This window comes from Aptenodytes patagonicus, chromosome 10, assembly GCF_965638725.1.
Source record: "Aptenodytes patagonicus chromosome 10, bAptPat1.pri.cur, whole genome shotgun sequence".
In the NCBI taxonomy this organism is placed as follows: Eukaryota; Metazoa; Chordata; class Aves; order Sphenisciformes; family Spheniscidae; genus Aptenodytes; species Aptenodytes patagonicus.
The window spans coordinates 17,116,524-17,143,799 of NC_134958.1; the positions used below are offsets into that span (position 1 = coordinate 17,116,524).

The 27,276-nt window shown below is 37.6% G+C and overlaps 1 protein-coding gene across 1 annotated transcript in view; it reads right to left on the minus strand.

Moving 5' to 3' along the window:
* Positions 1-4,731: 4,731 nt before the first annotated feature.
* The window catches only part of THSD4 (thrombospondin type 1 domain containing 4), a 332,056-nt gene continuing 309,511 nt past the window's right edge, over positions 4,732-27,276 (minus strand). Inside the window, exons 12-18 of the mRNA XM_076348305.1 lie at positions 26,784-26,913; positions 24,845-25,049; positions 22,111-22,284; positions 12,389-12,562; positions 9,518-9,697; positions 6,510-6,654; positions 4,732-5,099 (exon numbers count right to left, since the gene is read on the minus strand). Of these exons, the coding sequence (XP_076204420.1) occupies positions 4,957-5,099; positions 6,510-6,654; positions 9,518-9,697; positions 12,389-12,562; positions 22,111-22,284; positions 24,845-25,049; positions 26,784-26,913 (1,151 nt within the window). The 3' untranslated portion in view covers positions 4,732-4,956. The remainder of the gene's footprint in view (positions 5,100-6,509; positions 6,655-9,517; positions 9,698-12,388; positions 12,563-22,110; positions 22,285-24,844; positions 25,050-26,783; positions 26,914-27,276) is intronic.

The following is a 27,276-nucleotide window of genomic DNA, read 5'->3' on the forward strand; positions in this document are numbered from 1 at the left end:
TACAGGAAGTTTACTTTCAGTGTCAGTTTCAAAATTTCATGTTCTGTGTTCCAATTACAGACATGCACATAAACTATCTGTCCAATACACAAAACAGCTCTTAAAGAAGTCAGAGACACTAAGTGTAAGTCTCAAGAAAACCAGGTAGACACACAGTTTTTCCCTTTTGAGTGTGAAGAGGATAATTCTCTTTTTTTATGCAATAGATGTTAGATGTGAGAATGAAGGGCCACTACATACTTCAATAGTTGTGCAATCACAGGTTCATCGCACAGGAATTAATTCAGTAGGTACTTTAATACTATGCATTTAAAATGAGCTGACATGGACACACACACACAAAAAAAATCACTGGATTGGCAGGAATATAGCTTTCTTTATAGCTGGGCTTATTTCTAACACAGACTCTTATCAACCAAATGGCCAGTTCAGGATTTTCACTAATTCTGGCAAAATTGATTATTGTCATTCAAAGGACAAAGGGATGGAGGTGAGATAAGACGAAGAGGAGAACACTGATGGATGTAAAAGGGAGATGGGTCAGGATGAGGATGAAAAGGAAAGCCCTGGAAAGCGCATTTTACTGCTTACAATGGTATAGATTATAAAGAGTGGAAGCAAAGTATTTCCTTCAGGAAGGTATAACCTCCCCTTAACTAATCGTAAGCTGCTTCCAGCACCTACCTCCTTCCTCCCTCAGTGGTGACCACTGGCACCTTCTAGGACTCGGACATAAGCAAAGTAAGTAGCAAGGTCCTGGCAATACTGCTGCCCCATGTGGTCTTCTCTTCTACGAGTTTCATGTACTCACTTGAGTTAGGGCTATACTAACTTTCGTCAAGTCTATGAACAAGTAACCTAAAATACTTCTTTGCATCAACATGTCATTAACTTAACATGCTCTGCAACACATTGGGTTTTTTCTGTATAAAAGGACCAAACTCTGAACTGCACCATATTGTCATAAAAGTGGCATCTAATCAACAACATCAATGTTAAACACTGCTTTATTCATACAGAAAGTTCTCCATTTGCTAAGTATTGGAAAAAAAAAGAAAATAGATTATGCATGTAATGAAGAAGACACTAGTTCCCTGTGCAGGGATACTGAGGTAGTCCTGCACTGAGTCAGTGGGCATACACTACAGCTGGACTTCAAGGCTAGCAGGCTTGCAAGAACACCCACGTGTCCTGCACTGCACTCCCCAGCACTTGACTGCCTGCTAAGAAGCCCTTCCCTAATTCAGAGCCCTGGGGACTGAGGGTCAGAGACACTAAAGCAAATACTAACTCTGTCTCATTAATGGCCAAGTCAGACACAGGGTCATTCCCACAGGAGCAACCCTCATGCTTCCACACCATCTTCAGTTTTCTCAGCTAGCGAGAGGAAGGGAGAACTCCATGAATTCAGTGCTGCTAGTAAGCGCTCTCAAACTTGGCATGCAATTGCTACACACAAGCAATTCTGCCTACCTATGCTTAGATCTGACATTGTGCAGGAGCTAGCAAACCCTGATGAGCCCTTGATAACTTGATAAACAACTGCACCAGCAGTCCCCAGTTGCAAAAGGGAAGTGCTTTGAGAGACAGAGCCTGCTCTGGATGGAGCCTATTTTGGCCAGCTGCATGTCTGCAAGACATGAAAGCTGTATGCTGATTTTACCCCTAGAAGCAGTTAGACTGCTTAGACTCTTTAAATCAACGATCTACAACGTCTTTCTACATTTACTCTGGTCTTACTGGATCGTGTAAGGTGAAAATCTTTAAGGCAAGGAAGCATTTTTTCCCACCATTCTGCGGGATTTTGACTGATGTTAAAATATCAGAAAAAGAAATTAAAGTGTTGAAACTCAGAAGCCTGCATCATTTCTTACTTATATTGGTTTTATACCTGCTCTAAGTCTACTGCATTCATTAAGGCCACCTCTGATTTACAGTGAAAGTAAAACCAGGCCCTCTGCAGGCATCATCCTAAATTGGTGCACTGCTCTATTAAAACAAGCACTTGCTATAGTCACAATTTCAAAAGTGCACTTTGTGTGATGGTGAAATCTTAGCATAGCACTTACTCTGTGTAGATAATATTAGTACATCAAAATGCTGAAAAGAAGTGTTCATTAGTTCATTTTGCAGGAACAACTATTTTGATTATGCTGACACACGAGAAGAGATAAATGATTAAGTTCAGCAACATTCTGGCAGTTTCCTTAGATGTTTAATTAGGTGAAACAATCTTTTTCATTTTATCTGGTACATCTGAAAACTGTCCCTTTACTAAAAAAAAAAAAAAAGCACAATTTGTATAACCATAACTCACTGCATTCAATTCAGAAAGCTGTATACCTTAGGCGTAATACAGGGTTATACTGCTATGTGTACGTATATATTCTTTGATATTTAGCTCGCATGAACTTTGTTTACTTTAGTGGCAGCTTAATGGAGCCTACAAGATGATCATCTGTGTAAAATAACCCAATGGCCATATATTCCAGAGCAAAATAACATATTTTCTAGAAGACCAGGATCGCCTGTCTATGTGCTGAGTCGCTGACTGTCTCACAGCCAAAAGCGTGTGCAAGCCGATTATTTTCTATGAACTGATTGCAAACCTGATTACCTCTCTGCATTTCATTCGCCCTGTGGTTTTCAGAAAGCCTCTTTATGGAACAGCTATTTCCCTCAAGATGACAGGATACACTTCTTTGGGACAAAAGAGACAACAGCAAAAATTATATACTATATGTCAAGATTTGCTGCAATGAGATATCCAGATGAAAATCTGTGTTTACAAATACTGGATTCCAGAGTTGTTTATGCTGCACTTTCTCCATATCATTCGCTGGTCAAGAATCTAAGGAATATAATATGATCACAAATCTGTAAGCTACCTTCATGGATAAATCTTCATAATACAAGGGAATAGGACTGTGAAAGATTCATGAACTCAAATGAAGGTTTTCTAATTAGCATTTCTGCTTCTAACAGCTTCATATCAATCAATTACAATGAAAAAGCCCAAATCAAGGTGTACAGAAAGAGCCAATGACATTATTGGTTTATAGTCACAAAGAGTAACTTCAAATTTTAGGGGAAACACTTCCTCATTTCACTTAGTCAAACAGCAGCAGTTCATCATGTCCGAAATATATTTTTCATGAGTGACCCCAAAAAAAAAAAAAAAAAAAAAAAAAAAATAAATCTAAGTTTTGTCTCAATCCAAGGCAGCTTTTAGACTACAGGAGTTCCACCTTCCTGTGGCTTCCAGCACACAAACTGATGCGACTACTACCACACCCAGCAACCTCTGCCTCCCAGTGCCCCATTCTCTCTTCTACATCCTCTCCACCAAAGCAGTAAGAAGAAAAGAATACACAATGACGCTCAAACATGGCTCTTCATCAGTAGCAGGACACCTTAATCACTGTTATATCACATCACTGGGAGTGACTTAACATAGATTATTAAAACTGTTTTTCAACTCGGACAACAGGCACCTTAGAAATAGATGCATAGTTGGGTATCACTAATTTACAAGCAATATGCTGTAAAAAACAGCTGAATAAGCAGAGGTGTTTATTTTTTCCCTCAGCCTTCTTTACACTTTTGAAAGACTTCTCAGGTAAAGGCTAGAGAATGTGCAGATAATGCAAAAACTTTCATCTGCACTGCACAGCACATTCTATTTGCTTTTAGCAAGTCCCAGGACTGAGTACAGTAATTGCAGAAATGAAAAATCACCACCTAAATTTAGCTCTAAGTCTGGAGCCATTCTTGAGTAGTAGAAAAGGAGTGATATGAATAGATCTGCAGGATGAAACATTGACTAAAAAAGGACGAGTATGTTGTAGTAACTGATCAAAACCTGAAGAATGTCAATAGCCAAGATCTCCTTTTTACAGATACTCGGCCACTACACTCATACTGCTGCCTGATACCAAGAGTAACAGACTACTATAAAGCACAGAGGCCTGCATTCTTTGGTGGTTGTTTCAGAAACTGGTGACATACCCAGACTAGGTCTGGACAAAGTACTTTGGTATGGAAGTTGTTAAACAATAGTGCAGAGACAAGACATTAGGCAAGATACCAGTTCACTGAAATAACTGCCCCATAGGAAAGAGACCTTGCCGATGGAAGCAATCACTTTTTTTACACCAGCAAAGGCTCTTCACCTTTCTGGTAAATCTCACTGACAGCTGCAGTTGTTAAAGACTTAAAGGGCTAGACACTAGTGGCACTCTGGTAGGTAATGTATTTTAAAATCCATACAAAATTAGAAAAGTGTAACTTCAAGAGTTTATTAATTAAATATAAAGGCACTTTTTGGCAGTCAAGTGTATATATTTGCCGCCTGAGGACAGGAAGTTAGTTAAAAGTACAACTGAGAAAGCTTAACAGTGACTCTAATTTATTATGAATGGACTGAAGTAATTAAAAATATATGTTAGAGTGCTAAGAAAGTGATGATAAATGGGTCTTCACGGGTCTGGTTCTTTGTGAAGTAATTTTTCTCATGTGCATGTTTCATTGATTTAGTCATCTAAGTTAAGGCAGTCCAAAATACCAAGTAAGAGTAAGCACTCAGAAAATAACGCAGCAGCTGTATCCATACTGGTCCAATATCTCCAGTAATTGCCTGTGATTGATTTAGTTTTCATTAATTTCACAATAAGGCTGGTATGTTCTTTAAATAATTATCTGATGAGCAGGTGCAAAGAATAGTATCATTAAAAAATAATGCTTTAAAAAGATCATGGTTTTACAACAAACATTTTTAAAAAGATAACTGCGCAATAACTGTAACTGAAAGGGTGTGAGATTTAACCATAGTCTTGATGTACTCAGCAATATAAAAACCCATCTCTAAAAAGCTAAAACCTGCTGTAGTCAAAACAGTAACACTGTTCAAGCTCCATCTGAAGACTGACATTGCCGCTTTGAGTAGAAGAGTATTTGTTATCTACGTCCTAGAAACCCTGACTGTCTGTTTGCCACACGTGTACAGGATGCACAACAGGCTGTTTTGTAATAGGTGTAGACACAGAGCCGGGCCTGAACCACCACATTGCAATTGTAGTATTTATCTTTGCAGTTCTCGTCTGTGGAGAAAAAGGAAGAGAGAAGAAACTGAAGAAAACAGTATTAGAGCAACAAAAAAACAATCCCCTTTCTTTTTTACCATGTAAATCCCTTGGACCTGTATTTAACTGTTCATTGTCAGGTTAAAATAGGCTACCTATGCAAATAAGTTAGATTATTCAAGGTTTTCTACATTTAATATAAAGATACATAAAACTGTGGAAGAAATGTACCTATCCCCATTTATACTGTTGTGGGGTTTTGGGGGGGTTTTGTTGCTGTTTTTTTTAAACACAAAATTTGTCTTGAATAAAGATGATAGGAAAGTCTCTAGTATTCTTCACTTAGGTACCTGTCCACTCCATTTTTAGATTCACAGGTACTAATCTCTTGAGGCAGTGTACAGATGGCACCAGAACCTGCAAATGTTATTTTCAAGTACTGACGAATCTAAATACTGGAAAACAGTAAACCACCTCCCTCCTTACAAATACTACAAATGGTTTAAAATAATTAGATTAAAAAAGACAAAAGTTGGTGTTCTTAATATTCCCCATTTTTCTAAGCTGTTAGCATGTGGTCTGTTCACATTTTGAAGTTTTCCTTTACAACCAACAGGGTTACAAATACTTTTTAAGCGACAACTAAGATCCTTATATGATCATGTATGTGATCACAGAAACTGAGATATTAAGAAAAAGACTGAATGACAAAACACTAATAGCAGATGTAAAAATGAGCAATTCTGTACTAACCTGTTTTAAATAAATAACAACACAAATACAATAAAAATAATATTGGTATACCAAGTTTTTAATACGCTTATCTTAAATTATGTTGAAGAATAATTCTCAGCTGAAAATTGTTGTAGAATGTAAGAGTTAACTGTTTCTAAATACTTGCATCTTCCTTTCCCTAGTCATTCTCATTACTATTAAAATCAAATCTGTGAGATGAGTGACTAATTCCAATGCCAAATTGTGGATGTGTATATTTACTATATATAAAAGAAAATGGCTTAATTGCCCTTAATGTCTTAGTTTAATGTTATTGGTGCTTATAGAACCTGTTACCAAATACATTAAAACAAAAAAGGGATCGTGTATGATATAAAGACTCTGCCAAGAGAAACCTCTGAGAATGCAAGGAGGCTGCATAAAAACACCCAATATGTACCATTTCCACAGAAGCAGATTTCTGACACTCTCAGCAACTTTAGAAGTAAGCCAGTTTCTCACATGTTACAAGGAAAACGTTTTTAATCAGAAATTAAAACCTACTTTTACACCATAGAAAGAGCTGTATTTTGTGTAAAAATAAAACCCTGAACTTGATAAAGAAAATATACTCCAAAACCTTTGCAAGATTATTGACTATTTTCTCCACTAGATGGAGTTCCATAGTTAAAACAGAAGCTTCCTCTTCCTTACCTATTTCAGGGGTACAATCTTGTGTGTTACATGGTTCTTTTTCTTCAGGTTTAAGTTGTGGATCACACTGAGAACTGGCTGTCATTTCATCCGACAGACATCGTACCTCTCGAACCCGAAATCCTCCTTCACAGGATTTGGAACACTGAAACACAAAAGCTGAAGTTCATGAAGACCGTATGAGATGTGCAAATACAGAAAGAAAAAAATGAAACCTTGAAGCCAGACCCAGGTATTGCTGTAGCCTTCTATCAACTTCACCACTTCTGTTGTTTTTGGTTTTCTAACTAAAGTTCTTAACGTACAGGTGCAATTTCATTAAAGGTTCAAAAACATTTTTGACCACAGGGGCAACAACTGGACAAGTAAACGTGGTAGCCACTGCGCAACTGAAAGCATGCTAGAATATTTCCCTTTCTGAATTTATTAGTTAGCAAGTTCTTGCTTCTCTAATTAGCCTTGTTGTTCTCTGCTTATTTATACATATCTCCCAAATCTACTCTTTCCACAGCGTTCACATTTCTTACTTTAAGAACTTCCTGCACTGAACTTCACTACTTGACTGCACTGCCCTCCACTGCCCTTTTGCCTCCACTTATATACAATCAGGAATAATTTTAATTGCCTTTTTTCTAGCGCTCAATTATTTTTCACTTCTTGCAGCACAACAATTTTACTAAGCATTATAGGTTTCTTTGAATTTCTGAAGAAAATATTTCTGTGCTCCTTCAAAGTCTGTTAGGAAGCCAGAGACTTTTGTACTTGCTTGTCATGGTATTTTTAAAGCCAATTATTACACATTTCTGCCCATACTGAAGCAAATCCCCTGTTGACTTCAAGAATTTTGCCTGAGTGAGGTCTTTGAGATTTGGCTCACTGTCCAGTTTGACCTAAATGCTCACAAACTTAATTAAACTTGGGTCATTTATAACGATTAAAACCTTAATAGCCCCAAACCAGTAAGAATGTTTTCTTTCTGACTTTTTTGGCATAATTATTTCTTTTCCTAACATTGCAAAAACAACTTATCACTATCACAAAATCAGATATTGTAGCAAACTAACTAAATATTCTCAATAATATATTCTTAAATTGTTCCTTCATCTTCAAGTACAACCTTTCCCCACTTCAGAAAAGACACAGCCCTATGGCAACTGTAATAGAACACTTGTGGTTTTTTATATAATTACTCTTGTTACATGCCTGTATAGCATATTGTAATTATCCCACACCCAACAATAAGAACTTCAGTTCAGGTTTGTAGAGATCTTAAGCACTTAAAATGGAACCAAGACAGAATTTAGGTGTTACATACAACGCACTATACACAAAACCCAGCATTCTGTGTTAGCCAGCCATTTAATCCCCCTGACTGAGAGGCCACGCCATTTATCCTAGGTCATATAAAAAGTCTGCTGAAGATACGAACTGGACAGTTTCAAAACCTAGTACTGGGGCTTTGAACCACCTATTCTGCTCACAGCTAATGCCATAATCCTTTCTTTTCAGGTCTAACAGTAAGAAATAGCACATACTCTGTTCATAACAGTAACAATATCAGAAGGAGAACTGAAAAACGCTTAGAACATGATCTTGTAAAACCTCAGCTAGCGTACGTATTTGTTCCTACAGTGAAGATGGTCACAAAGGCTTAGACCTTTAAGGATTTTTAGACACCACTTCCCAGGAAGTAGGCACTTGAACAGTAACTAGGGATCTCTAAATACCTATCACATTCTGAGTCAGCACCTTGTTTCTTCTGTGCCTGCCAAAGAGAGCATATATTTTCACTTTCAGAAGGAATCTATCTGGTGCATTCTATGGATGCAGACGGCTGTATCTCTTGTGGCTACACACCTGCGGGTTCACATTTGAAAATGGGTTTGCTAATGGGTTTGCTAAGGGGAAGTTATTTAATCTAAACTAAGAGCTCAGTAAAGAATCCAAAGAATTTCCAGCAACATCAAAGAACATACTTGGGTCTACATGGCTTTATTATAAGCCTAACTTGCATGTTGTTTTCAAATAAACATCTATACCTGCAATGAAGGAAGAAAAATCAGGATTCCCTTCAGCTGATTTATTTTGTTACAACCATTCTACCTTCTTTTACGCTTTCTAGTGCTGCCAGTAGGCCAATCAAATAATTGAGCATTTAGTAAAAGCGAAAACCAAAATAATTTCTCTCTCTCATGTCATGTGGATGAGGTATTTCCAAAGGTTCCTGACTAAGGGAACTCAAACTGAAGGCATCTGAGGTGCTTCCACTTTTCAGAGCTGTCATTCTGAATTTGATTTAAGGCTCATGGCAGGGTGTAAGTTACTGCATTAGATATGATGTTATCTAGGTAGTTTTCACACCATTTTTCATTCTAAGACGACAATGCACTTTCTGATCTTCATTTAGGAGAAAAATGTTGATTTTTTTGTAAAAATCCAGTAATCTTTGTCAGGTATAGGAAATGATGGAAAGACAGATGAAACCAAAGCATTTTGTGGCAGTGGTGAATGTAGCTGGTCCACTTCCAGGGTAAACAGAAGATACACGAAGCTCTACAGTAAGTTTTCTCTCATTAAAGTTCTAAGTATTACAGTGAAGAGTTTACAGTAAAGTATTATGGTAAAACTAACTAAGAACTGAATACATCCCTCATTCTTTATTAAATGCTCCTTAATTTTAATGAAACTAGAGGTCTGAAAAGAACTTCTTAGTGCACTACATAGTCTCATTAAGGGGCAAACCAACTTTATAGAAGAGGAAGATTCTTGGAAGTAGAGACCAGTGATGAAAAGACAACTATGCAGTGTCTCCTACTGGTCAAGATACTTCCTAACTTTCCTAAGTTCCACTGGGTACTGAAGAGTATGCTTCCTTTTTAGTATCATTCCTGTGCAAGATTAAGTCAATTTCACGATCAACAGTTTTATGCAAAGGGTGTTCCCTTTCAATACACATGGAAAAAGATGTATCAAACAAAACTAGATATAGAAAAGCATGATAGACTTACTGTGCTCCATTCTGTATGAAACCACTTAGATCCACAGGGTTTGAGGTAGCAGGATTGCTGGCTGGGAGGTTTTTCCAAATATGAACATTCATAGGAGTTCAAAACATCAAAATTACCTTCAGTTTTCCTAACGCAAATTACTTCTCTCTGTTGAGTTCCACTGCCACATTCAGTAGAGCACTGTATCAGAGAACAAAAAAAAAGCGGTGGAATTTTGTTACTCATGTTCTTCAACTTGTTTCCAAAGTAACATGTTTCTCCACGTTATCTGTTTCTGAAATAAAACAACACACACACACATATACTTGCATTTTAAATTAATATTCAAACAGGAAAATTCGTAAAGCTTTGCTTATTCCCTATTCTTGGACACATACTAGACACTAACATCCAAAATCCATTTCCTTACTTTTGTATGTTCTTTCCTCAGTAAAATGAACTTAACTGTATCTTTCCTTCCATCATTGGCATATGTATGACTTGAAAAGAAAGGAAAAGGGTAAAGTAGTCCTTAATTTCCTGCGGTAGGGTTTTTCTCTCTCAGAACCAGAATAGTAGCCTAGATAAACCTTGGGTTATTTATTATTATTTGTATGTAGTACTAACATAGTAGCCAGCAGTCCCAGTTAGGAACCAGGGCAAGAAAATGCTGAAGGATATAGTAATGACTTAATTCATCAAGTGACTACTGACTGTGTCAGGTATTGCATATTTGATTTTTAATCTTAAAAATGGTTACAGTGGTTAAAACTGTGCTTCTGTGAATTTTTATTCCACATGGTACCACAGACTCAAAACATATTTCTAATTATTTTTATGAAGACGATGACATATGACTGTAAGTGTGCTTTTGGAGAAATCTAAAAGTGTAGTTTTACCTGTAGCTACAAAAAGAAACTGGTATTTATTTTTCTAATAAAAAGAGAAGCATAACTTACTTTCTCCATAAACAGTGTTACTGCTTCTTGCTGAAGCAGGATTGTACACACTGCACTGAACCTTTGAGGGTTATAAGGTTAGAGCACAGTTTTGCAGCTTTACAAATCCCCACGTTCTGTGTGGTTTTTAGAAAATGCCTTGATCTGCCAGGGTGTTCTTTTCGTATTTGCAAGTATCTGTGTGATGCAGTGTTGGTTCCAGTTCTGAAAAGCAAATTTGACTCACATGGACTCTTACCGCCCATTTAAAGGTTAAATACACACACAATACTGTTCCTGGCACTTGTAAAAAGGTTTTTAGAAGATGATTCCAGCAACATATTGGTTTCTATGTCGCGTGAAGGACTATGATTTTCAAAGGCTTTTTCTAGCCTAAGCCAATCAAATGTTATTAAAAGTGGGGATTTTGTTATATTTTGGGTGGAATTTATGATCCCTTTACCAGATACCCACAAAAAACTTGAGCTGAGTGAAGAACCTTGATATGAATGCACCCAAATAAATTCTACAGGAAATAATGTAACCGCACTTTCTTTAAAACTGAACATCTCTGTCAACCAAAAGACGGTATTTTAACATTCAGCCTTAGCTCTAGCGGAGCGTAATACAGAAGGTCATCCACCAGTGCTCCCTCCTTCTCTGGTCTACTGACTGTCTGCTTTCATTTTGATATTTAGAAGTCAGGATTTGGCCAGTAGAATGGCCAAATGGCCATAGATGTTGTCAGACACTTCTTTCAGATAACATACAGCAAAGACTTTGTACCCTTGGTATGCATCAAACAATTCAATCTCACGCAAAGAAAGAAGGTGAATTAGCTTAGAAGAACAGGAAATTGTAAAGGACAGAAACGTTCTTACTCAGAACAGAATAGGGAGAGTTAGGATGACCTTACTGAACGCTTCCCTCTGTGGTAGCAAGAATGGATACAAAGTTCCTATTCACCTGCATGGAGCCCTGGAAGTAACAAGGCCCAGATTTCGCCTGCTATTAGAACTGCAGCTAAGTATGTTTTAAATCTAAATTTGTTATTACCCTTATACAATACAAATAATTATCACTTACACTTGAAAGCATTAGCATAGTAGTAGCCCTGTAATCTCCATCTCAGCTGTACCAGTTTAATTTCCAGCTCCTTATCACCTGGAAGGATCTTGGAATCTGAAATGCAGTGAGTTAACAGCACAGCCAAGAGACTTTTCCCTAACAACTCAATGAAGTGCAGGTACCAGCAGCCCGAAAGGCTCTCTAGGCTATATGAGAGCCTACACAAAGGGACATAAATGTCTGGGCACCAGTTGACAGCTTCTGAAATGCCTTTGTTCCTGACAGCAGAAATGTTTATTTAGAACGAGAAGGACTATTGAGATGTGGATCAAGGGAAGAATCTACCTTGAGGAAAGAGCATCAGGATACAGGCCACTAACCAAATTTTGTTCTTTTCACCTATTATCACGAACAGCACAACAATACTAAAGTTAACTTTTGGGTTTAGCCATTGTTTTTGGTCTTATTTATCTTTTGGAAATTCCATTTATATCTGTATATCTATATATATATATCCCTGCAGGTATGCATGATCACAAAGGCTCTACTTTAAAAGGTGCAAATCTGTTGCTTTAGTGTTCACCTGAATATGCTAAGCAGCTTTCTGTTATCTTTCATTTTATAAATACACTGGGTCAGTAGATAAGAAATAAAAATGAAGGTACAGAGGAAGAGAAGAACAAAATCTTATTTTCATCAAAGTAAAAAACCAGCAGGTGCTGAAAAGTATTGAACATCAACTCAGCAAAATACAGACAAAAAAAATCCAAATATTCCACAGAGATGTAGAAATACCTTATGGCACACATCTTCATTGCATGAAAATACATTTTTTAAATGAGAATATCAGCACAAAACAAATACATATGTTAGATACAGAGCTTACCTGTGTCCAGCCCCCAGCAAACCACTCCACTTTACCAGCACAGGGTCCGTTATTACAGGGAGTTGTTTCAGAGGGTCTGTTATTGCCACAGCCTTCCAGAGGCAAACTGCTGACATGGTTCGTCATACAAACCACTGAACGCGTACGGACTCCGTCACCACATTCTGCAGAACACTGGGGAGCAAAAGACAGAACATGTTCACTAGTCCGTCCTCCAGACTGCACAATAAAATAAGGAGAAGCAACAATCATGAAAAGTAAATTAATTTATGCAAAGTCGATTATTTTTACTTGTAATTCAGCTGTAGCAAATCATCTTACGGTTTCATACTTTTGAATACACTACAAGTAGTACCTGTCCTTTACAGTCACAAATGAAAGAAATTGAAGGATCAGGACAGAAAGAAATCTGGGTTTTATATAGCTTTTTATTAGCTTTCTTACTTTTCCTTCCTTCTTCCTGTCTGTAAATTCTTTCAGTTTTCATTTTATTCACCTTTTTGCATACCAACTAATAGATCTGAGAAGGGATAATTTCAATAAGCAGCTTTTCAGACAGCAGTCGTATTTCACCCTTTGAATTGTTCTACGAGTTTCTCCTCTGACCATTCAAGCTGTCAGCCAGGTGAACTCTTACACCGGTTAAAAGGACGAGGCTAGGAAGACTGAGGGCTGTGGCATTGGTAGTAAAATGACGGCATAGCGCATCCTGGAACTTTTCCATATAATGGGTTGACAGAGTACGAGAGCACAATAAAGCAGAAAAACACAAAACTTTTTGACAGGTGGTTTCAAAAGATTCAGGTAAATCCTCAGCAATTAACTGTAACTACCACTAATTATTGCCTAACCTCTTTCAATTGTAAGTTGTTAATAAGTTTTAGCAGAAGAGGTGGCCATAGAAGTTTATGTAAATTCAATGTTGCTCTCTAATGATATGAATTCCCAGTAACTAACATTCACCATTCTCAACTTTTCACTGCTGAATCCTGAAAGCTCTTAATAAATAGTGCTATGCAGATTCTTCTGTCATATATTTGGAGATTGTATGCCTGTCATCCGTAAATCACGCAGGATAAATTCCATTTATACCCTTATAGTTTGGTCATCCATCTACTTCAGTGGGAAAGTCTCCAATAGTCCACTGTTCTGGGCAGCATCAAAGTACTGACATTTAAAAAACAGAAACATGCCAGGGAAATAGTCAATTCTTGTGTTCGACTGTATTTTTGTTGCTTAATTCTTTCTTAATCTTCCCTTTCTTTCTTTTTCTTTCAAAATGCATTTGGCATTTCATGTCTAGACCATTAAAATAAAGAAAAACCCATGTGCAGCTCGCTGAAAGATATGTATATAATTGAATTTAAACAATTACAATTATATTACACATGCAAAGAAAACCACAAATAAGTATGTAGTATATGGGAGAAAAAGATGCATTTGATTGACATTTCAGATTTTTTAACTTACAATGTAATTAATTAGGAGAAACTGTGTATTACTTCCACAATGAACAGTACATTCCTTGTGAATGGATGTAACTCTGTATTGGAACATTTTTTAAAATTTTATTGAATAAAAGTAAGAATGATTCAAAAAAATGGTAATGAGACACAGAGTTGACCACTAGCTTGATTTGACTTCCATCGGCAATAACGTAAGGGCTCACATCCAGTAGTTCAACTACAGAACAGCAGGTGCCATGATAGCACCACTATTAATAACGGGATTAACCAATACAGACATTCATCTTCTCAAGAGAGAGACCAGTGACTGAATGTACAATTGGTTGCAAACTACTCTTTACTCACTCGCACTGAAGAATACTCGTTATTTGTGTGAAACATGTAGTCATGTTATATTTATTCCACAGACACAGTATAGAAAAACATTCTTCCTATCAAGCAAGTTGGTTTCTTTCACAAGATGTTCAAATAGAAGGGCAAAGCTTTACTGAAATGGAATCCCTAGAAAACTAAAAAAGTGATTCAACTTTTTACAAGTCTTTTTTTTAACAAACAAAATACAATTTTGGAATAACTAGAAATTCAGAATTTAAAGAGATGCTTATGTACTCCACAGAAATAGGAAAAAATTGCTCATAGCTTGGAATGATTTCTTCCTCCACCTGCAAGACTGAATAATTAAGCTTCTCTTAAATGATGCCTGCAAGTAACATAATGAACCTTTTTTTGTTGGTGGTGCACAACAAAATTTTCCACTTTCACACAGATATGTGAAATATACTTACCTCCACAGCAAACGAGATTCGATGGCTAAGGAGGTCTTTTCAAAGTAAACTGGCAAAATCTTGAAAATACAAGAATGATGTACATTGTGCTAGCAGTGAAGGTTTTCCTGTTTATGTAAACTAAACCTAAACTAAACTAAACCCACTTCAAACGGTCCACTCCTAGGTAAACTGACTGTTTAACTGAGGCCCATAAAATGGCTACCTTTCAAACCCACTGTACAGAAATAAATTTTGTGGCTGTTCATATTTTATCCTCGGCAAGTATGTTCAATTACATTACGCATAGAGAACTATGCATATACTCTGCAAATACTTTTCTTATTTCTAAGTAATTTTCATTTGACAATGTAATTTGCTTTTCTGCTTTGCAAACCAGAGCTGGGAACAAGTTTAGTCCATAAAGTCATCCAGAAAATCTCCATAGTCTTATGTTTTAAATGATTATGCATGAACTAGGCTTACATATCGAATAACAAAGGAAATACCAAATGGGAAGGTATAGGGTTGTCCCACCCTCTGCTGCAAGATTTTACTACAGATTAACTACCCTCAAAGGATTTACAAAGCAAACTTAAACCTGAATGTTTCTGCGTTAAGTATTTGGTTTTTCATGTTTTTTTCTTCCTTTCAGTAAAAATCTTCCATGTGAAAGCCACGAGTTCCAAAGCCCAAAGCAGGGAGTAGGGAGTGTTTGGATAATGAATCCTCACCCTTTGGCTTTCACAATCAACACACCCACTACTTTCAATTTTGTGCCACTGATTTGTTGCATTAATACATAGTAACTACCATAACCTAACATTGTATGACATGAGGAACTTTCACAAGCTGCAACTTCTCTGTTCTGGTCCTATTATTAAAGATATTTTGTTTCACTGTCTTATTTTAATTGGCAGAAATTCCTCAAAAACCTTCGTCTGTGGAATATCCTCCCTAGTTTTAAGGAGTCTGCCATTTCTTCTCTTCCTGAGGTCCCTCCCTCATGAGTTCAGTTTCAGAAGCTTTCCATTCCCATTAAAAACTAAAAATAAAACAAACCAACCCTAATCCAGTGCTCTAATAGTTGTCAGAAAACAACTGTTACAGCAGTCCATGAAAATAAGGCTAGTTCCTGCAAACTTGGAAAACTGCAAGTGGAAGCCTGAATTTTTGTCACAGCCACAGGACATGGTAGTGCAAAAACCCCCTTTAACAGTGCCAGTTCCATTTCACTAATGTGCCAGCCCTACTCATTACCCTCAACTGGGGCAACAGACCACAAGAAAGAGGCAGCAGGAAATCTACCAGAACTCAAGAGTCCTTTCACCCAGGTCTCAGCACCATTGCTAGCCTTAATTAATTTTTTAAATAACAACCAACTGAGTTCCAGTAAAACGTCCTCATTTGTGCAGGAATTCTGTGTACCACATTTTAATCTTCATCATCTTAATTATTCCCCACAAGATAGTACAGTTTTTTATGAATCATCCTCCTGATGTTACACTACTGTAAAAAAATAAAACCTAAGATCTATGTTTGAAATACATATATGAAACTCCTTAGCATCATTGGACCTACTCTGAGAAAATCCTTTTCAGAAGGGATTTTAGAAAGATTATGTAACCTTTGTTTTCCCAATAATAAAATAAGAATTGTAATTCAGAAGCTCACCTGCCGCAGTTCCAAGACTGGGGGCAGATTTTCAAAAGACAAAACTGTTGAGAGCAGCCTTGATTTCTTAAAAAAAAAAAGTTTAAAAAGGGGGGGGGGGGGGAGGGGGTAGTCAGAAATATTCTTATGTATTGCCAAAACACTTTCTGATACCTGGATTTAAATTATTTCCCTTTAGAGTGCATCTATGCATACAGTAGGTGCTGGATCAGAAGTCAAACCGTCCCTTATTTAGTCTAGCAGATCCATGGTATCCTTCCAAGGTAACAGAAGTTTTGAAATATGGTCTTAGAATTTTTGGACACTTCAGCTGGATCATGATTGCTTCTACATACACACTATTACTTTCTTTGTATGTAGTTGGTAACACTGTTGGTACTTACATATTACTAATGCTCTCTGAAGTAAGTAACGTTAGGGAACAGACCTCTTCACTACTCTGGCTCATACAGTAAGTATCAACTTGCCTTGAGAGCTGTAAGGACTTCTCAGGGCCTAAGTGCACCAATATGCCTTACTGGCCCTGACCAGCCTCACCTGGGGCCTCCACCCACACCCCTGCCCATGGCCCAGGGTCTCCATTTAACCTCAGCCCTGGTCCATCAGTCCTTGCCTGAGCTTTATCAGAGATGTGCCTGTCCCCAGCCACAGCCTGGACACAGACCTCATCGATCCATCACCCTTGGACTCACTTCCCAGCCTGACCTTGACCCTGCCTCATTACCGTGGACCTGCCCCAGGATCACTGGGCTGTGTCTGACCCTGAGCTGTGGACTGATTTCCCAGCTTGACCTTGGACCTGCCTCATCACCATGATCTTGTCTGATCATCTGGACTCTCATTTGCCCCTGCCTGCCACCTATGAGCCTGCCCTGCTGACCTAACTGGGATACTGTGGGCCCTAGCTGGCAAGGCTCCTCCCTGCCATGCAGACTTTTATATGCTGATTATTACCTAAAGCAGCTGAATTGTGGCAAAGAGAGATCAGCTCCAGAAAAGAAAACAGAAATCTCTGTAGGTCCTGGCCACCCTTCTACCAATGTCTCCTTCAAAACTCTCCTGGCTATATGTTTCATTGCAAATCATTAAGTGAGTTACATACTTATACATAAAGAATGCAAAACTTCTATTTCCATATGATTCCCACATGAAATCAATGGAAAGGGGTATTTTATCTTGTTTTCATTTTATACTGAAAACAAATAAACAGTGATAATCAAAAATGATGAAATGCCTGCACACAAGCTCCACGGTGGTCTCTCTTCCTTTGTTTTTTTTCAGGATCCAGGAGATTTTACAAGAGCTATCCAGATTTTAATAAAAAGCACTGAAAGAAAAGTGTGAGCTACAATATTCATTGGTGGTTCCACATTTCACTGGTCAACAAGCCCACTTGTACCTGTTAGGTAGTGCTTCAGGATTGTGAGGAATAAAGCGTTGATTTTTACGAAGCATACTACAGTTCTCTAATGGAAGATATTACAGAAGCATCGCTGTTACTCTTTTTAATGAAGAGTGAAATCCAGAGCATGTGTTTGATCTGTTTTGATTTTGTTCCCTGATGTGCAGCATTTTTTCTTTCTTCCCAAGATTTTATTTTGGCCTCAGAATCTCATTAACATCTAAGAATTGTTTGTATTTTGGCTTCTTTTCTAAGTATCCTCTAAACATAAAATGAGAAACAAACGAACAGAGGAGATGGCAATGAGGACTAAACAAAAATGCAAGAGGGGAATGCTCCAGTTAGCTGGAAGGAAACACTGGTGAGTCTCCCATTGCCGTAAATCAGGAGAATGCAGTTTCCCGCTTCTGACCCATAGGAGAAGTAAACTTTCCAGCAGTTAGAGCTGTCAAAGAATCAGTCATGTGAAATGTTTGCAAGAATCTCATCTGCTCCCATCAATCCCATTTTGTTGCTAAGTTCAGTAAGGTTCACCAGCTTTACTCTACTGATTAATGGATGCAGTTTGGTGGAACTCTACCGTTTTAATGCAGTATGACATCTAAAGAGAATTATGAGACAGGAAGCTATCTTTCCGCAAACGCGTGTAAAAATATCACAAAAGTTTGTCCAGACTCTATAATCAAAAGGGGTTAAAGATCATGTAGAAGACAAAGCCATGAAACTTAGGTTAATTCTATTATTTATACTCAAGATAGAGCAATACATGTAAAGACAGGCACATACAAAGTAAGATGAGTCTCACTTTGCTGCTAGAGACTTTTAACCTGTAATCTTTCCCATTGAAATGGGTAAAAATTTCTGTTTCTCTCAAGATTGAGCCTGGGGGATATCAGAATATGGTGTTTAGATCTACTTCAAAGACAAATAACAGAGCATGTACTTTTCAGAAAATAAGGGTTTGTTTCTTAAGGACAAATTGCTTTCCTTCCTTCCTTTACATGTTCCACCAGTGTGCACATGGTAGCCATACAACTCCTAAGCTTTGCAGGTAAAAGTGTGTGTGCAACATACATACAATGGACTCTGATACCCATTTATCAAAATAACTCAAATCAAGAACTGTATTTTTTTAGGAACATGGAGGGGTTTTTAATTACTTAGGTTTAATTATATGTATAAAGAATCAGTCTGTGCAGAAACTGAATCCAAGAAGGTCAATGCCGTGGGGGGAAACAGGTGGGCCATAAAATACATAAATGTATGTTGTGGGAAAGCAAGATGGGAGAACATGGCAAGAAGGCAGCCAAGTGTTATTTACGGAGTAAAGCTACATACAGCCCATCCTGGGAAGGAGACACAACTCCTGCCACAACTGTGTACTCTGCAGGTTTTTAAGTTCACGTATGTTGTATTGCAGAAGTTATATTTAGGGAAATTCAATGACATAATCTTCCAATTCAGAAGCACAAAAACTATTAATGAAAATGAAGGCAACTAGCATGATTTTGCATCAATTAAAACTGCAAGGTTTCCGTAAAATAAGAAAACCCAAAATCTTTCCACCAATCCTAAATTAGATCCTGTCCTTTTCTTAAAACTTAGATGTGACTATTCATCTCTCTCTCTCCCTGTGTTAAAGAATACCCTTGTCAAATTCTGCACAAATACATATCAGTTATCAAATCCTGAAATTTAACATCTGTTGGCAGCAAAGACAATTGTAATTTTTATATTACTGTGCTTCTTCTTGATCTTTCACTAATTAACCAAGGCTATATTGTAATGCCCCATGCATCACATAAATCCGGACATGGAAGTCTGATACATCCCTTGCTGAAAGAGAAAGTATATGCCTAACCGATCTCTGACAGGCCTCTGGAAATCTCTACTTGCTGCATGTGCAACAGTACACATTAAGTGTTTGCAAAACGGGTTCAGAAAAGTACAGGCCAGGCCTCCTCTTATGGCTGTAACCAAGTTTGAACTCAACCATTTCAAAGTTCCAACGTTCTCAAAAGTTATGATAACTTCTTTTACCTCTTATTTCTAGCCACGGCTGAAATGTCAAAATACAATGGGAAAGACTGTTCTGTGGTATTTCCAGCTGGGACTTGAAGTAGGCATGTAATAAATCTTACAAAGAAGGTCTGTTCTTGTGAGATTTCCACCACAGTTTTGCGGACTCAAAAGGTTTGAACAAGCTTTCTTTAAGCATTTGAACTTTTGGCTGCTTATCTGAACCATTTGTGGCTACCCATCGCTGATCTATGCTTATTGCTGAAGTGTGGCTTGGCTTAAAGTACTTGTTAAAGAATCGTTTGGGCAAATTACACATGCAAGGTCCATACACCTGGGAATGCCCATTTCCATTCCATGACAGAATTCTCCTCTTGTCTTTCAATAGAAACACACTCCTCTACAAAGAAAGAGAGACTTCTAAAAAGAGAGACTGTCCTAAAAACAGCCCTTGAAAGGCACACTAAGAAAGCTAATGGCCAAAGGCCTGACTTTGACTACTCCTATATTCTACTGACCTCCACTGGAATCACTGCCACTGAACATCTCTGAACATCTGAGTTATAAGGTATGTGTAAACCTTAGAAGATTCTGTACATTCTAGCCCGAATCTACTTTTTTCCTGAAATAAGCTGTTCCTTCCATTCTCTTTGTGAATCAAACTCCAAACCCACTGCTGGCAGAAGTGATGGTGAATAATGCCAACTACAGAAGCAAGCATTTGGAAGAAATTCATCTGTACACTTCTATAAGCTGAGAAGTTAACAAAATCCATTCTTTACTCTCTGACCATAAAATGTTTGTGGTAAGAAAAAACTCCAACATTTTCTACATTACCTGCTTCACTTTTATGTCTCATTTAATACATACAAATAAGCATAATAACGTTATACAGTCATAATCTTCAGCTACAAAACCTACTTTTAATTCTGCAGAGGACAAAATATCAATGTAGAATAATGAAGAAAACATTGATGCTAGAGTCTTCACTGGAGTGTGTGTGCTTTAGGTGGTGGAACTGCACTAGCTGATAGTAGCTGGGCCAACTTTTTCAAGAAAGATGTCTTTGAGGGTAGAATGGATTTTTCTCTGTTACTTGTAAAATATCACTTTAATAGCACTGTACAAAGAACAGCTCTACAAGCTAAAAAAAAAAAAAAAAAAAAAAAAAAGGCACTGCTACTTCCCCTACAGCAAAAACTTTGCCATTTGCACTAATACCTACACTTCACCTAGTAACTCTCTGTTCGTGCTATGCAAGAGCGTACACCAAATGAATAACAACTGGAAAAAGAGTTCAAATGATAACAACAAAGATTTATTAGTGTGGTTTTTTTCTTTATAAAATCTGTTTGAATTGTCTGGAGGCTGAAAATTTTGCTGGCCTTTAATTGTAGCAAGAGTCTGATCAGCCTTTTTAAAATTATGTGACATAACAGGTACCTGTCCTACTTGTGAAGTTCCTCCTCCTTCTCTGCATCTAAAATATGTGGAAAATCTTCTGAGTGTCCAGCTAATGCATAACCTATGAGCCAGATGTTCTAATGATCTAAATAATGAATCCGTGAAGTTAAGAATGTAATCTTACAGCTTCAATGACAAATTATATTATTTGCCTGCCAAAACAACCAGTCAAAGAAAAGGGAGATGCAATCAGGATTTCACAGACTGAAGGCTCAACTTGTCTACAGATGTAATTGATGTGCAAGCATCCACAAGAGGGACCAAAATACTGGGCTTTTCTTAGCCCACGTTTATAAGCCTTTTAATAATGAAAGCATATAAATATCACTACTGAACAACAACTCTGAGCCCAATTATGAAACAAGGTAAATCACTACTGATTTTATTGCTTTCATGTGGAGAATCTGACTCATTGGGATAAAAAAATACATCCATGTTCACAAAGTACAAAAGCCTGAATCAACCTTGCCTGAGTTTATGAAGTTGTTCCCCTCTTTGCGCAGCTATAGGATAATTGTTTTATGGCTTGAACTTAAACCCAGACATCAGGCCTCAAACCTCCATCCCTTAAAAAAACAGTAGGGAAACTTTTAGAGTCTGAATCTTGAGACTCAGGGCTAAGCAAGGCAGAATAATAAATCTCAGCACACTCAATATTTTGGGAAGTTCAGAGACAGAGCCAATTCTAAATCCAGATGTTTGGCCATGTACCCACATGCTTGCCCCTTCTATGAATTCTTGTATCTAACACAAACTCAAGATGCCCTTGGGATCATTATTTTTTTGTTTGCTCTTGCCTGTTTAACAGATCAAGGATAAACATGAAAAATAAGATCACTCCTTTTATGGCTGTACAGATGTATGTTTTTTAATTCTCATGCACCTAAGTTGTTTTAGAAGATTTGGCAGCACAAAGATAATAAGAAGCCTTACCCTGTCACTCCACTCTGTAAGGAACCAGCTCTTAGCGCAGGGACCCATGTCGCAGTTCTCAATATCATTTGGCCGCAGCTTCATGTTACATTCCTCATCATCAACAATGTCTCCAAGGTTGCTGACACATTTCACATCTCGGGTCCTCTGCCCCACTCCGCAAGGCACTGAACACTGTAACAAAAGGGAGGTTGCATCAGGACTCTATGCAAGAAAGGCAGTGGTTTATCAGGGAGCTAGGAACGTACAGCTCCTTCATTCCTGCTAAGACATCCACAGAAGCTATAGAACTACTCTAGATTGCTAGGAATAGGAAATAAAAACGCATTAGTAGTTTTCAATCATATTCTCAGTCTGTAGTATTCTATAGTATACTAGGCAGATATATTTGGAAAACATAAAATTAAACCCTATCTTTAACAGGCCATGCTGCACCTATCAAAATGAACTGCTGGTATTTGAATAGCAGGCTGACATATTCTGCATGATTTTGATCTTGACCTATAAGCAGATATGAAGCAAGAGAAATGCAAAGAAACACAACTTCTGAATCCCTCCTACAAATAAAGGCCGCCTTCTCCTGCTCTCTTTTCTTCAACCTCAGAGTATGGTGACAGCTATTGATATCTCTGCCTAATGATGTGAAACATCCAGATCATGAAGCAAGATGGGAACATAATTTTCTGCTGTGTACACATGAAATGTTTTGATGAGTCCTGTAAACACTCTAGAATTAAAGGGGAAAATCTCTGGGAATTTGAAGATTAAAGACTGCAGTACCTGCATACAAGGGTACCTCGCACAGCTTCCAAAGGCAGCCTCATTGTTTTTTCCTTGCTTTCGAATGCTTAATCATGTCTACTATATTTACATGTCAAAGTTATTTATCATGTAAAATATATTCCCTACAGCAAGATACCTCACGGACTTAATCTTCAGACTGCAGCTATTTCTTCAACCATTCACCCTAGAACACTGGCCAAAACCCAGACTAGATGTGTGAGGTCATTAAATAGCAAAATACTAATAAAAACAAATACCCCATTCCTCATGTCATAAAGGGGGCGATTTGTCCAAAGTTACTCTTTGACTCTAGTCTGCTGACTCCAAACTTGAAATTACCACAATGCCGTTTTTTCTAATCAGATGTAGATCAAATTTTTTTACATTTGTATGTCAGAAAAAATGGGAAGCACATTAAAATTTTAAGATGGGCTTACTTTTAAGATCACAGACGTGTCTCCAAAGTGAAAACCTAACTGTACTTCAGTAAGTATAAACAAAAATAAATGTTCTACTGAAACCAGTTTGCAAACTCAATTGCTCTTTTCTTTATGATGGATCTTCCTTCACGCCAAGAACTTTTATTTTACTTCCAAGAGGAAATTAATCACAGAATGTCATTGGAATTACGCTTATATTCAACCAGCTACAATTTCTAAAGCATTTGTTTAGCTTGATTCACCATATGCAGTAAACCCCTAAAGGCTCTGTACGCTGAAATACTTCTCAAAATGCAACAACACACAAAACCAGCTCCTCTTTCTCATCATCAACACAATAAAATAATCAAAACTTTACCTTTAATATAAATTTTACTGTCCTTTAACTCCAGATGGATTTTAATTCATCATGAATAATGAATTAACCAACCAACATATCTTTACATTCATCTGTCTAGGTATTTCTCATTTTTTTATCGGGAATATATCAACATATCACAGATACTTCATGACTAGGAAGTTAACAATGCCACCATCAGCCTCAGAAATGCAGCAACTGGGGGAGTTAACTCACATAGGCTTTACCGTGGGGTAAGACCCACTATAAAGCCACGCAAAGTCTGCTGCATGACTCAAGCTTACTGTAACTGTGTGGATGGAAAGCTGTGCTGCTACTGCCAGTGCAGCTAGTCCATGCACAACACACTGCATGTTGTGACATGCATTCCAGCACAGGCTAGGGGAATTAGGAGCAAGGAAGCACTTCAGTAGAAAGGAAAAAGAAGGTTTAGGTTCAGGGTTTAAGCTGGAATTTTTCACGGTCCATCCACCCACATAATTCAGCAACTCTAAAATTTTTTTGCTTTGTTTCATGGCTAACTGAAAGAGATTTGTTTATCACTACACCTAAAACACCAGGATATTTTCTCTTTCACACAATGGCCATGAAAGTATCTAGGATGGTTGTCAGGTTGGCCAAATCTTTTGTAAGCAACACAGAAATTAAAGCTCAAAACTGTACTGTCCACATTTATCTGAAAGTCTTAGCATAACCTCAAACCAACTACAGTAACAGCAACTACTGACTCTATCCTTAATACATACGCAAGGTTAAATAACTCCTGGAACTAAACTCTACATGCTATGGGAAAGAGCAGTAAGTTTGCCACCACGGGCAAACCTATCAGGACTCTCCCAACTCTACTTCATATAGTATTTAAGAAAAAGCATTGCTCAGAAAGCTGTGTACTTCTGTACACGCACATCTGCGTGTTTTGTACTATTCAATCACTCTTTTTCAGCTTCTTTCTGGTTACGAACAGTAAACTTTAAGGGTCATAATTGAGCAGGGTTTTCTTGAACTAATACTTTCACGTATTTCCAAGACTTCTCAGACGTTCCACTTCCCTGTTTTAAACAAAAACAAATTTCATGTTTGATTAGTGATACCTGGAAGAAAATTCTTAGTCTTTTCTGAGGTTTTATGCCCCACATTAATCAATCATACTCACTGAAGTCCACTCTGTCCTAATCTGCCATTCACTGCAGATCTTCAGCTGGCAAGTGCTGGTTGTCTCTGGTTTCTCCAGGTGATGACAGCGGTATTGCTGAACTGTCAAGGTACGATTGGCATACATTTGCCGGCATAAGATCTGTCGATGCTGCATACCAAGGCCGCATGTTTTGCTGCACTCAGACCACTCCCCTATATCCCAGCTAAAGAGAAAAAAAAAAGAGGACCTTTTTTTCAGTAAAGACTTCTCTAATACTAATCTTAACAGAACTCAAATGACATGATTCTGATGCTGGTACAGAGTCTTGTAAAATAACACTTAAGCCTCAGCATGCATAACTTAATCCTTTATGAAGACAACATTATACACTTGTAACCAATCTACCTGTAGTGGTTGATAATAATAAGCATGCATACAGATTGCACAATCCATGGTTTCAAGACATATTACAAACATTAATTAAGCCACTAACAGCTGTTTGTTTTTTAAAGTATCTATCTATAATATATATTATTGCTCTAATGACACTTCCCAAAAATTTAAGATGCATTACATAAAATTTTTATTTTTCTGCAGCTAAGGCTCTAAAAAAGGACAATACCACAAAAATCACGTAATGCATCCAGGCATTCATTCATCAGTAAAACTGAAATAGCAAATTATAAGCAATGAATAAATACATTTAATTGTAGAGATGAAAAAAATCCCTACATATATTCTTCTCATTCCAAGATTTCACTGTATTTATTTAATCAGTTTTGTATAAACATGTCATTTTCCCCTTTCAGATTTCATTTCAAGCATGAAGACATGAACAAATAAGGGAAGTATCTGAACTGTTCACACATTTTACTTCAGAACTCTTGTCGAGAACAAGCGAAATCTCTGTATTCTTTTTAATAAATATTTACATATCTTTGTTTATATTCTTGATATTATCCTGTGTAAACAAATGAAGCTGAATCAATATGAGTTGTTAAAAAGAAAAAGGTGATAAAAATGCTTGGTGAGAGAAGACATCTCCAAGTAAACAGCTTCAGAAGTTCCTGAGTATCTAATATGCACTAGGAAATTGCTTGTCAGGCATCTCTAACACTGTAACAGGACTTACACCGTTAGAAACTTCCGTGGGATAAGGACTGGCCACTTACTGCTCAGAAGAGAACTGAAGAATGTAACCACAAGAGAGATGGAAAACACAGCTGCTGACCTGAAATAAAGTTGCTATGATGGCAACTGGGTTTAACCCTTTTCTCTTCTTGGTATACGCCCTGGATGAATTGACGTCTTTTTTTTTGACAATTTAAAAGAAGTTGCTTAGCCAATTGTAAGTCACAGTCTCCTGATGGCAAGTGTCTTTTTGGAAGGAAATCACACCTGAGCTGGTTGTATTAGTGTGCTGGAAACAAGGACTACCACTTCAGAATCCAGTCTTCAAGTTGAAGAACTACTGAATTGCAGGAAAGAGAGGTGATGTTTGAGGCGGCTGTTGTGAGCATTATCGGCCTAATCTCATCTTTAAATATGACACCATGGAATGAACAGGTGGGTTCTGCAACACCCTGATTCAATGTGGAGTGACATAACCTACAGAGCCTCTTCTTTAGACAGGTATATGCTGAAGCCTGTCACTTGAAAAAATGTACCCACAGAGAGACCACGTATAGTGTGCATGCCTGCACAATCACACAAATTTTGAGAAATTACTACACTCACTTGTTGCCAACTTCCCTTTTGTCTTCTCTGAATGCTATTGCTCCCTGTGAAGGGGAAGAAGGCCAACAACAACAAAGGAAAAAATATCCACTACACTATATGACATAAGTGCATAGTACTTAGAAGTTCAAACTAGTTTCCTACTTAGAATAGCCTCTTTCACATGCAAAACCTCAATGACATTGGCTTATTTCACTTGACTTAAATTGTAATATCTTACAAAGCTGGACATGGGAAGAGGTTGCAGGCCTCCTCTTCTGGAATGGGTTTGGTGCTGCTGTCACAGTAACTCTCAGATACCTCCTCGTGAGTGATTCTGTTGACGCAGTGGAAAACTGGGTACTGTGACCCTGAAATGAAGAAGAAAATTAGGTGATGCATTGCAAAAGACTCTGCACTATAAGCCATAACAGTAGCATCCAACACTGATGCAGAAAGGAAAAGCATAACTTAACAACAGGAAATATAGACTAAGATTTTACTCAAAATTTCCAAATGTGAGAGCTGAATGCTATACTGTTTACATTGTAGTATTAAGGCAAGTCCTTAGTATATAGAAAGTACAGCATGGCATTGTAGGAAAGGCTGAGAAAACATGCTCCTTGGTCTGCATGAGATCTTTATAATGCAGAAAGTGCAAACATTAAGTATTCAGGCAATTAAAACAAATGCAGCCAAGTGGCCACAACACAGGCTTGAGAGGAGGAAAATTT